This window comes from Gigantopelta aegis, chromosome 9, assembly GCF_016097555.1.
Source record: "Gigantopelta aegis isolate Gae_Host chromosome 9, Gae_host_genome, whole genome shotgun sequence".
Taxonomy (NCBI): Eukaryota; Metazoa; Mollusca; class Gastropoda; order Neomphalida; family Peltospiridae; genus Gigantopelta; species Gigantopelta aegis.
Window position 1 is genome coordinate 48,493,019 of NC_054707.1, and position 12,615 is coordinate 48,505,633.

At 40.4% G+C, this 12,615-nt stretch overlaps 1 protein-coding gene across 4 annotated transcripts; it reads right to left on the minus strand.

Moving 5' to 3' along the window:
* Positions 1–2,337: 2,337 nt before the first annotated feature.
* On the minus strand, positions 2,338–9,254 carry LOC121381411 (zinc finger protein 2 homolog). 4 transcript variants are annotated; one of them, XM_041510716.1, is made up of 3 exons: positions 9,077–9,254; positions 7,195–7,247; positions 2,338–5,070 (listed from the first exon to the last, which is right to left on the minus strand). In XM_041510716.1, exon 3 carries the CDS (start codon positions 4,957–4,959, stop codon positions 2,692–2,694), a length of 2,268 nt encoding a protein of 755 aa, XP_041366650.1. In that variant the 5' UTR covers positions 4,960–5,070; positions 7,195–7,247; positions 9,077–9,254; the 3' UTR covers positions 2,338–2,691. The 4 variants fall into 4 exon arrangements, with proteins under 4 accessions (XP_041366650.1, XP_041366651.1, XP_041366649.1 ...); XM_041510717.1 differs by having other exon boundaries at positions 9,055–9,254; XM_041510715.1 differs by having other exon boundaries at positions 8,855–9,254.
* Positions 9,255–12,615: the final 3,361 nt, after the last annotated feature.

Below are 12,615 nucleotides of genomic sequence, written 5' to 3' on the forward strand. Positions count from 1 at the left end.
TTTCCGATGGTCAGTTGCCTCTTTATGTCGAGCAATATTCCTTCTGCCTCAGCTATGGGGCGGGACGTTCAGTGGTACCGCGCTCGGTCGGTCTAGGATCGAACCGCGTCGGTGGGCCCACTGGGCTATTTCTCGTTCTAGACTACTCCACAATTGGTGTAATAATTAATTTAAAGGTCGTGGAATGCTCATTATCTGTGTGGTCCATCGGTGCGCCATCGGTCTAGGATCGATTCCAGTCATTGGCCCATTGACCCAATTCTCGTTAGTGTACTACGACTGGTATATCAAAGGCCGTGGTATGTGCTATCCTGTATTTGGGATGGTGCATATAAAATATCCATTGCTACTAAATATATAAAAACAAATCGCTACTGCTACAAAGTGTGGGGGGGGGGCACATGCCCCTACACACACACCCCCCCCCCAAACACACACACGCGCGCTTCCTACGCCAGTGTCATATAGGACTGCTGAATACAAAACTGCTCGATTTTGTCCTAGATTATTCAAATGCAGATATTTAATATCCATAGGCGTTGGAAGCGGGGGAAAGGGTTTGCATGGACATTGCCTCCCCCACAAACACACACACTTACTGTGAAGGTATAAGGGACAGCGTGCGTAGTCCACCACCACGACGACGATCCTAAGCCTAAAGGCGATCTAAACATGCATTTGAATGAATATACACTGTGCGCGTGTGTGTGTGTGCGTGTCTGTGTGTGTATATATCTATATATTTATCTACATTGTATATCTATCTATCTATATTTTTTTTTTTTTTTTTTTTTAAAAACCTTTTTTGGCCCCTCCAAACAATGAATATTGTCTCAGTTGGTAAGACTGCCCGACTAGCGAATGTCCTCAATGTTAAATATACTAGTCACAACAAGTTAAGGGTCACGTGAACACTGCGCTCGGTGCATACGTCGTTGTTCCAGCCAGCATGCCAGGGCTGTTTACGTCTTCGTGCCGTGGTTATCCAAAACCAGATTCCAAGTGAATTTATACCCACCTTACTCGATTCAAACATGAAAAATGTAAACATAAAAAGTGAGTTTTGCAGCCCCCTTTCTACCGGTGTCCATATAAGCTGCGAGTAAAACTTTAAAGGCTGATGCACGTGCAGTCTGCAATGTTTTGACCACGTCTGCAATACATTCATTATCCGTCACTGCTTTGATTTAATTTAATTTTTTAAAGTAGTTAAAAGTCATACCGGTCCTTAACTTGTTGTGACTAGTAGATAACACACACACACACTCACTCACTCACTCACACTCACTCACTCACTCACTCACTCACACTCACACTCTCACTCACTCACTCACTCACTCACTCACTCACTCACTCACACACACTCACACACACACACACTCACTCACTCACTCACACACACTCTCTCTCTCTTCTCTCTCTCTCTCTCTCTCTCTCTCTCTCTCTCTCTCTCTCTCTCCAGAAATATACGTTGATGAGTGGGGGTTCTAGTCTGTAGTTAGCAATGTTTCCAAGGGGGCTTAAGCAAGAGTTTCGAACACATGCACATGCGCCTACTCCTTTCCTTCCTCACCCTTCTCTCCCCTCCAAACCATGTATATGCTGCCACCACCATTTACTTTTGCATGCATCTCAAAGTAACCAGGTGTTAAATTAATTATCAATTAGCCATTTAGCTAAGATTTCAAATACATATTAATTACAATATATATGAAGTATTTTTCTAACTTTTGTAGGTTTCATCTTTTAAATATATTCGATCTTTTGTGTTAGCAGTGTCATTGTTGTGTTGGCTTGGTTGTTGTTTCACGTGCAACTGCGACAGTAAATCACGCAATACTGATGACTCGACAGAGACGTGCACTGCATGCTATTGGACTACGCCCTTTATAACACGATTTCCTAATTGTCACATTAGATCAGCTTTTATCAGAAGCAGACTGTCGTAACTTCTGTATATACACTTGTAACTAAATATTCTGCAAAGAATAAGAACTGGTCTTAAATTAATATTATACTTTTCTACACTGCTGCATTTCTAGAGTGTTTAAGCGAATAGACACTGCAGATGTCTGGTTTTATGTTATTGAAATAAAACTTTGGAACCACGAGGAGTCATGTTCACTTCAGCCCCGGGTTTCAAACGGAAGGAAGCAACATTTTTATTTAATGACGCACTCAACAGTTAGGTTACAAATGGCGCCCAACGTGTTTAACAACGTATTCAATATAAATTGTCAAAATATATTCTGTGAAAAATGATACGAGAGCTACGAGACTGCAAGAGTTAGAATGTATAGTCACTTGATAAATACCATGAACAAAATCAGTAAAGGCTGACCACAAAAATGTTGATTTATTCACTCTTATGCCAGAGCAGCACCTCATGCTGCCGTTACACGAGTGGCAGCATACAAAGTTGCAGTCATTTAGTACATGTAGTATTAAGTAAAAATGACAAACTTGTGACTTCAAACCAATGGGTTATTTAAATAATAAAAATGTCATACTACTTGTAATCATTAAATAATTATTTGAAATAGCATTTCAATAGTTTATACTATATTTTTAACAAAGAACCATTTCCTAAACCAACATATTACTTGTAACATTCAATGCACTAAATATTACGAATCCCTTCATTTTGCTTTATTTTGTGATATTAGCTGATGTAATTACATTCACGAATTACTATTCGTCATCAGTCAGTGGTTCAGCCAAGTCAATTTCAAAAGAAGGTTCTTCAGTTTCAAGGTTGACATCATCACAAAGACGGCCACAACTCTCAGCATTTGAGTCTTCACTTTCAGTTTCAGTTTCTTTACATGGCTCAATTCGCAATGACAGACTGAGAGGAATACTGTCAAGCTTCATATTAGAGTCATCCATATCAGGACACCTAGACCTAATATGGGACCTAACAGCATCTTTCTTTTTCTGACCTGAATTTTTATCACTGTCAGGAAGGGTCTGCATGGACTGAAAGTGACCATCGGTGAATTCCTTCATTTGGTGTTCATTGTTTAGTGACACACTAACAACTTGATCATCTCCTTTTTTGTCACTTTTATCACTCCCGTAACATTGTCCAACTTTAAAATTCCTAATAACATGCCCAGTGGGCACAGGTTCCTGGTTTGGGTCAAGCTCTATGGCAGTACATTTGGGTACCTTCACTACTGTCCTGTCTACAAGTGTATCGACTGAAATCCGAGGAACAATTTTGGTAATGCTGAATAAACTGTCTCTTTGTTTATCTACTTCTTTTATCATTGTAGATGCCACTTCTTTGATTTGTTCTGGGCCTAATCCCAATTCACAACTTAGCACTTTTAATAAATTTAATGCAATATCTCGAGTGTTTGTTTTAAGTTCAGGCATTTTATTGTGAGCATTTGTTTCATGTTCTGGCATTGTATCGTGAGTATTTGTTTCAGGTTCAGACATTTCTTCCGTTAATTTTTTAATGAATATGGGCTGAACCCTTGCCTGTGGACCATACACACGGTAACCACCATGACTGCCTTCCTTCACTTCACGTGGAGGTTTAAAATGAGACTGTCTGTGAACTCTGAGTGTGTCTGACCTAGCAAAACATTTCCCGCAAAGGTCACATTTCTCAGGCCGGTCTCCAGTGTGCTTGCGGTAGTGTTCCGTAAGCTTGTTTTTCGTGAAGTAGCCTTTCCCACAGATATCACAAACAAAATTCCTCTTCTTCTCATGAATCTTCAGATGTTTTGTCAATGCTTCCTGAGTCACAAACCCTCTGAAACAAATCTTGCACTTAACTCTTCGCTCGCCCATGTGTGTTTTGACGTGGCGGTTGAGATAATACTTATCCGCAAAACACTGACCACAAAGGTCACATTTGAAAGGTTTCTCATTCGAATGGCTCTTTGCATGCATTTTAAGTGCCCAGTTGTGGATGAAATCTTTTCCACACGTGTCACAGTGGAACGGCTTCTGGCCCGTGTGTAACTTCATGTGAACGTAAAGCGCCGAGGGTGAAGGATAGCTCTTGTCACACTGATCACATTTATACGGTTTCACGCCGGTGTGGGTGCGGAAGTGCTGATTGAGCTGCCATCGGAGTGGAAACGGCCGATCGCACACGCTGCACAGGAACGGTTTATCTCCAGAGTGACACTTCTTGTGTTGATTCATGCCGGACATTGTGAAAAAGGGCCTCCGACACACATCACACTGAAATCTGCGTTGGCCCGTGTGCGTGTTCTCGTGATTGCGCAGCTGGCCCATCTGCTTGAAGGTCTTGCTGCAGTCCTCACACTCGAACGGCTTCTCCCCAGTGTGCACCCGCGTGTGATTGGCAAGATTGGAGCTGGAAGTGAAGCTCTTCATACACACTGAACACTTGTACTTTCCCTGCCTGCCGTGAACAATCTGATGATCCAACAAGCCCGAATGGCGGGCAAACGTCTTGCTGCACATATCACAGGGGAAGGCCTTTCTAGACGTCTTAGTAGTATTAACACGCTTTAGACAACCAATCTTGCCATTTTCAGTTGCATCATTTCTCTTTTCTCCTGGTGATGAACCACCCAATTCTGATCCATTACTCAGATTACAAGAATTTTCTTCACTAAAATCTGCAGAACTAGCAACATCTAGTTCTTGTTTTATCGTAACACTAATATCAGTATCATCAGCATCAACTGAAGACTCAAGTTCATTTGAACCGTTTGTGTATGACTGAATAACCAGATAATTTTCATTAGTCGGTTTGGTTTTACTTTGGTTCACCAAATGTAACGAAGCATCAGAACAATTAGATATCGGCGAAGCAGCACTGGTTGAAGGGGTATTATTCACCAATGTGTCCGAACCTTTGTTAATCTCACCAATTGAAGAGCTGGAACCATGTGAAATAGGCTGCACAATTTCTGCAGAATCATAGTCCCCTAGGTCAGTTTCCTTTTTTATTTTCTTACACAAAGCCATCGCTTTTCATAATGCTAAGGCATTAAATAATATCCATTTGTCATAGATCCAAAAAATATTTGTATCCTGGATGCATTTTCAGCAAGTACAGCTCCTTGAAAACTTGATAACCTGAAAAAAACATTTATTAAAAAAATGTTAGAACAATATAGTACATACATGTGCTGTATAGAGATAGGCCAATATAGTACATATATGTGCTGTTTACAGATAGGCTACCAGACATAACTGCAGGTCTTAACTATTGATTCACCAGGACATTTCAAGTTACTTTTACTTTATTCAGGTAACTTATGTCACCATCTGCAAATATTGTAAAAAAAAAAAAAAAAAATCAAATTGTATGTACATGCATTAAACACAGAAGTGTGTTTGGACTACTATACTATACATATAGAGGTAAATGTATATGTAGTGTGGATTTATAAGGGGGCAAAGGAGGCAATTGCCCCGGGCCCCCTGCAGAAGGGCCCCCCAGACTAAGCACTTCCTTTATACAAAATGTACTAATCATAAAATTAGTTCATTTTATTATGTAATTTAATTGCTATGTTGAGGGGCCCCCGAACCTGAAGTACCCCGGTCCCCTGCCACGGGCCCCCCAAGATCTAAATCTGGCCCTGTGCCAGTTTTCACACATTTTAACCATTTTAGTTTTCTGTAACCAGCTGAAGACCCTATGCCTCCAACTAAATATGAAACATAACGTCAAACTTTAACACAAAGGCAAGACAATAATATGGTATGTATTCAATATGGGAGGATGTGGGGATGTTCGATGCATAGTGGTGCATACTCGCAAACTAAACTGGTCCATTTTTTACAAAGAATTTTATCTACATCTACAAGGATTATTCTAGAATTGCAAGTATGAAAATATTTAGGTATAAAGTTCAAATGTCATGAGTGTACAGGTGTGTAAAATCATCTTTCATAATTTAGCCCGCGAAATTCATGATGGCATTCTATAGTTCTGCCACAAAAAGCTGTTGCAAAACTAATCTGTGACAGCATTTTTATCATTATCTGTTATTCCTTTTGTCATTATCTGTACTAAGTTGCCATCGCAGAATGATTTGAATTTAGAGGGCTGTTTCATCTTACTTAATTACACATTAAAGCCATATTTGTTTTAAGCTGGGGGGTTTTGGTGGTGTTGTGGGGGGTTTAGGAGAGGAATTGATGGGGGTTTTGTTTGTTTTTTGTTTTTCGTATAAATAAGGAGTCTGATGATGATGTGGAATGGAAATGAAAGGACTATTTAACAACACCTCAGAACATTTTAAACAATGACCATTTGGAGGTCTAAGCTTAACATTATGGTTATTTCGACACCAGATCAATCAAGTTCTAGCTAGTGCACCATGACTGGCTGTGGTATGTGCTATCCTATCTGTGGAATGGCGCAGATTAAAGATCCTTTGCTACTAATTGAACAAACTGTCCTGGACAGAGGAGCCTGCCGAGGCTGGCACCTGTTCCCATGACAGGCATGCGCTATACCAGCTTGTTCTGAATGTGCACCTAAAAACCCTATGACATGACCTGACCTACTGGAACAATGTAGTGGGTTTCCTTTCAGACTATATGTCAAAATTACAAAATGTTTGACATCAGCCAAAAGAGGAAAACCACTTCCACCACACAGGCTATTCCTATCAAAAAATCAGCATGAGATCTATTATTTTAGTACTTTCTCAGACAGCAAAATAGATACATCATGGCCTTTTATGCGATATATTTTTAACCTCAGCCTTTGGTCAAAAATGACATTTGTGGGATAAAATAGACAATAACACCCGCAAATATAACAACTCCATATGGTTATCTCCTAAAATGTATCCAACCAAAAAGTAACCATTTATGGTCAAAAAGTAACCATTTATGTTTAAAAAGTACCCATACCAAAACCCTACGTACCAAAATGTACCCTTATTTTGGTCAACACGTACTCATATTTATAACTTTTTAATTAATAAACAAAAAATTAATATGCAAAATGTAATGATATGCAGTTATTTTATTTATCCTGCAATTCAACAAGAAAAGTTGGTAAATAATATTTATTTCAATGTGCGTAATTGAAAATCAACCCCGAGGTAAACAAGTTGATTTAGGCTTATAATATATATTTCTAGCCACAGACCAAATATAAAGAAGTTTAATGAGTCCTTATATCTTATCAATAAGGTGATTTCAGAATAAATACGCATTTAAAAAGACTTTGATACATACCGACATCTGAGAGATGTAGGGCCGACTTAAGTTCCTTTTGTTAATTTTGTCACCTGAAAATGGATGTGATAAACATTTAAAAAGTAAAAAATAAAAAAATAACAAGAACCATCACATGTGAGTTATAATACAGATACTAGGGAATCAGTGGCGAATCCAGAAAATCCATTTATGGGGGCCCCAATGACATGAGCCGGAATGCCAATGGAACTTTGGGGGAGGTGTGGAGGGGATCGTAAAAAATGAAAATTAATATATAATAAAATTATAACTGTCACAAAATTTAGGGGGTTAAACTTAATTATTTACAGGGGTTGAATTTTAATTTTTAGAGGGCAATAAATGTATTGTAATTCAGTTCACTATATTGCACAATACCAAACAATCTGGTGTCAGCAAACAGAGAACTATAATAATTATATAACAACTGTATAACAATAACAATGGTACAATAATATTGTTTCGATCTGCTAACACTGGAGTTTTCAGAGCACTCCCAATTTCAGGGGTGCACCCACCCCTTGTTGTTTATACTAAGTTATATGCTTATATCCAATTAAGGTTCAAGCACACATCTCAGCTATATGGACAGTGGGTTAGTGGTTAGTGAGAGAAATCAGTGTAGTGACCTTAGTTTACAAGATAAGGTAAGAATTTGCCATATTTCCTCTAATAAGCACTGGGCCTCAAATAAGCGCCGAGTCTGTAACATTTTGCAACAAAATAAACGCTGGGCCTCTAATAAGTGCTGGCAAGACAGCCGAAAACTGATTACTGTTGATGCTTCTTCCAGCAATGACGAAAAAAAAAAAAAAAAAAAAAAAAAAAAAAAAATTGTTTTATTTAACGACGCCACTAGAGCACATTGATTTTTTATCTTATCATCGGCTATTGAACGTCAAACATATGGTCATTCTGACACTGTTTTGTAGAGGAAACCTGCTGTCGACACATAGGCTACTCTTTTATGACAGGCAGCAAGGGATCTTTTATTTGCACTTCCCACATGCAGGACAGCACAAACCATGGCCTTTGTTGAACCAGTTATGGATCACTGGTCGGTGCAAGTGGTTTACACCTACCCATTGAGCCTTGCGGAGCACTCACTCAAGGTTTGGAGTCGGTATCTGGATTAAAAATCCCATGCCTCGACTGGGATCCGAACCCAGTACCTACCAGCCTGTAGACTGATGGCCGGTCCAGCAATGACGATGACACAAGGCACTTTACGTGGACAAATAATATTGGTAATTTGTTTATTGTTTTGTTACAGTTCAAAATTAAAGTTTAAAAATAAATAAAATTTTAAGTTTGTGGTTTTTAGCTTTAATTTCTAAAATTTGTTTGAACAAAATAAAGGCCGGGTCTGCGACCATTCTGAAATGAATAAGCGTGTGGACGTTCATTAAAGGAAATACGGTATTTGCGTAACAGAAAATCTGTGTCATTAAACTGGCTTTGAGTAGGAGCCAATACTGGGAGACGAACCCAGTACCCACCAGTTTTATATCTTATAGCTACACCACTCAGACTGTGGCGATGCTGACCACCCTACCCATGGATCCGTACCTTCTATGCCTACACTGGCTACAACCTGGAAAAAAAAAATCTTACCAAAATTGTAGTGCACTGTCACTGTGACTATGCAGGACGCACTTACTTAGTTACTGCAGGTGTTAAAACGGCACCACTACCAAAACGGAACCATTTTTGTTAAATATGGCACCATACTTTAAAGATCCTTTAGGCGTCTGAAATTTCTAAATTAACACCAAACGCATTATATCCCTCATCAAATATATTTACAGGACACGAGTAGAGGACACTCGATAAAATGTACCCTAAATATAGTAAACCGACCGGAAATGAACTATCATTTTACTGTGTCATGAGACCAATGTCACGAATGTGGTATTGAATGATAAAAGACAGTTGCGTGTTCGGGTGACCGTGAACAATTTGACTGGTATCATTGTTTTCTATCATGTCACCCTCATCTAATGTTATACACCAAAAAAACGATCTAGCGAGAGACCGCGATCGCTCGCTGTTGTGTTCATAAACATTTACGTTAAAACGAACTCTCGCGAGATGGATACTAATTTTGACAATTATATATTCTAAACCACTGAGTTTGTTTTAGAATAACACAATCGTCGTCGTGAACATGAAAACATGGCTTGCTTCATGTCGGAATGATTAAATTAAAAATAATGATTGCTTTATTTTAGTAATAACAACAATATTATTTTAGATTAATTAATTAGCAGGAGTTTACTCTAACCCTATTTTTTTTTTTTTTTTTTTTTTTTTTTTTTTTTTTATTTAGGCCAGTATTTTTGTATTATTCGGTTTACGAACCCGCCGACGTAAATTTTGCTCAAATAAAATTTTTAAAAAGTCGTATTTTTTCACTCTTTTTTTTTCACTTTTTTGCGGCCGACTTTCACAAATAGCTCTAAAGAAGAAGAAAAGTTACCATTGTAGTCTATTGTGGCGCATTTCGTAAGGTAACAGTTAGCCCGAGTACTCTGACTGTAAGAGAGCTAGACGGACATTTAGACATAAATACGCTCTCATTACAGTCAGAGACCAACCTATGTATTTTTTGGGCAATTCCTGACAACCAAAAATTTGGCAAAGATTCCCGCTCTAATACCACACCAATCCTATGTTTGACGTCAAATACCTTTACATCGATCATTTTCGAGTTAACTGATAAAAAAAAAAAAAATACACATATTAATCACAAATACACATACTACAGAAAGAAATCCGACAGCACCCACATTCAGCTACGCTTCGGCAAACTCCGGACAGCAGAATTCTAAGTTCGCCGACCTATATCGTGACGTTGCGTCACACGATCGCCCACTCAGCCATTCCGTCTACTAGGCGGAATAGCCCAGTTGGGGCGATCACGTGATCTACGTCTCGAAATAGGTCGCCGAGCTTTGTAATTATGGCGACGGAGTGTCACGAAGCGTAGCTGAATCTGGGTGCTATCGGATTTCTTTCTGTAGTATGTGTATTAGTGATTAATATGTGGATTTTTTTTATCAGTTAACTCGAAAATGATCGATGTAAAGATATTTGACATCAAACATAGGATTGGTGTGGTATTAGAGCGGGAATCTTTGCCAACTTTTTGGTTGTCAGGAATTGCCCCCAAAATACATAGGTTGGTCTCTGACTGTAACGTACACTTCCAAGCTAACTTGCGATTAGGACAGATGTCTCGCCATGTACTCTTGAGTTACGCCCCCCCCCCCCCCCCCGCCACCTGGGGGGACTCTTACTGAGTGACGGAAAGCTACTTGAATATCGCGTCACTTACAACGGATCACGGGCTTCCGTGACTTTGGTGTACGGCGACGCGATCGTACAGAAGAAGAGGAGATGGAGGAAGGTGAAAAGCGCGCCAGGAACGGCACGGGGGAGGGGGGGGGGACCAAAACTGGCGGCTTAACTGCCAGCGGCGGTCCCTTCTGCGACGCCGCCCCCAGCCCAGCCTGAGTCGAGGAAACCTGCTACGCCGGAAACGTCGACCACCGAGAGGGACAGACTCAACACCGCGGTGTGTGAGACGCCCCGTAAAGGCCCTCCATCGCCGACCACTACGTGGCCCAGACAAAACTGGCCGGTATCCCCGGTACTGCCAGTCATCAAGCCACCGGCCCGATCAGTCGCCGTTGGAAAGAGGAAGGCCGTCGCTCAGCCGAGCGACCAACCTGACACGGCCCGGCCTAAACCTTCACAAGCACCGTCCCCGTCCGACTCGGAAGCCGTCTGGAAAGTTCAGATCGGGAAAATCAGGTCCGGCTTCCTGAAGTTCGTGCAGGGGGACACCTCGGATCCGGCATCACTGATGGGCGGACTAGTGAAACCAGAACTGAAACAACTGCCTGGTGGAAGCGCTTACGAGCTACACACCATCAAATCTACAGCCGGCAAGACGGGGTTGGTACTAACTCAGCGCCGAGAAGGAGTCTACCGACAAGCGGTCCTGGTTAGAGAGATGGATAGCCACACCATCCACAGGATCGTCAAGGCCCTTTTCGGCAACGACTACCGGAGTGTCATAACCATCCTCGCCGACCAGAGATGGAAGCTCTTCATCCCCGCCTTTGCCGGTTCTCCGCTCATCGGTTTGCCGTAGGCCAACCTCCAACGGCCTTAACGAGGCCACTCACGTGGACATATATATCGGACTTTAAACATTTAGACCTTCGTTCAAAATTTTATGTCGAAATTACTTCTTTTTTTAAATATTATTAAATAGTCCGATCCTCTCTTCTTTCTCTTATTTATTTTTGGACTGTCCTTCTAAAATGCTCCAAATTATATAAATATTCGGCCGAGCAGTCAATTCTTTTTATTTTTGGCTTGTAATTTAAAAAAAAAAAACATTATTCTATTAACTTTTTACTAATTGCTATTTTCAAAATTCTGCCCATTTTTAACACTACCCCCCCCCCCCCCCCCCCACACACACACACACACACACACATCCCGAGTCCAGCCACCGATCTTATCGGAGGTCAGACTCGGGATGGGCGTTCGAAACCCTAGTGGTATATGGGCACGTTAAACTAGTTATAATCATCATCTTCATCTGACTGTAATGAGAGCGTATTTATGTCCAAATGTCCGTCTAGCTCTCTTACAGTCAGAGTACTCGGGCTAGGTAAATGAGAAGAAAAAAAATCACCCCTACTGATACACCCCAAACAGGTTTGGGTTTTTTGTGTGTGTATGTGTGGGGTTTTTTTTTTTTTTTTTTTTTTTTTTTTTTTTTTTTTTTTGGGGGGGGGTCCTTCCTCCTACCTTTGTGCACAAAGTTCATGTTCGTAAACCTAAAAATTAAAAAAATACTGGCCTTACCAGTGAAAATGGTTAAATTCCAACAATAGACCTCTTTCTCATTCCACTGCGCATGTGCCCGTTGCGGAGTTACTCGAGGACGCAAACCGCGAGATTTCGCGAGATCTCGCCAAAATAGACCTATCTGCAAATTGGGGGGCAAAAGCAATGGGAGGCCACGACCATTGTTCAATTATTAACTGTTCTAATCGCATATGTCCGGGAAATTCGTTATCCTTCCATCGATATCCAGCCAATGGATATCGGAAACGTTTGTGGGTAATCGTTTCACGTAGAAAACGATTTTAATGTTACTCTCAGTACGAGGGTTTGTTCGGTACATTTTGTAGGAGGGAAGCCAGTGAACGCATAAGGGACCAAAACCTTACCGGTTCTGTACAGGACGTTCCTACACAGGGCGGTCTAGTATACTTAGATATGGTGGAAAACACATTAACAGTAAAGAAAATAAATATATATTTTGTATATAAAGAAAATATATGTATATTTCGGATTATACTCAATAAAATATATAACGTGTGCGTGTGTAAATATATA

Coding starts and splice junctions, on each gene's coding strand:
- LOC121381411 (XM_041510716.1), bottom strand. CDS start 4,959: ATGGCTTTGTGTAAGAAAATAAAAAAGGAAACTGACCTAGGGGACTAT.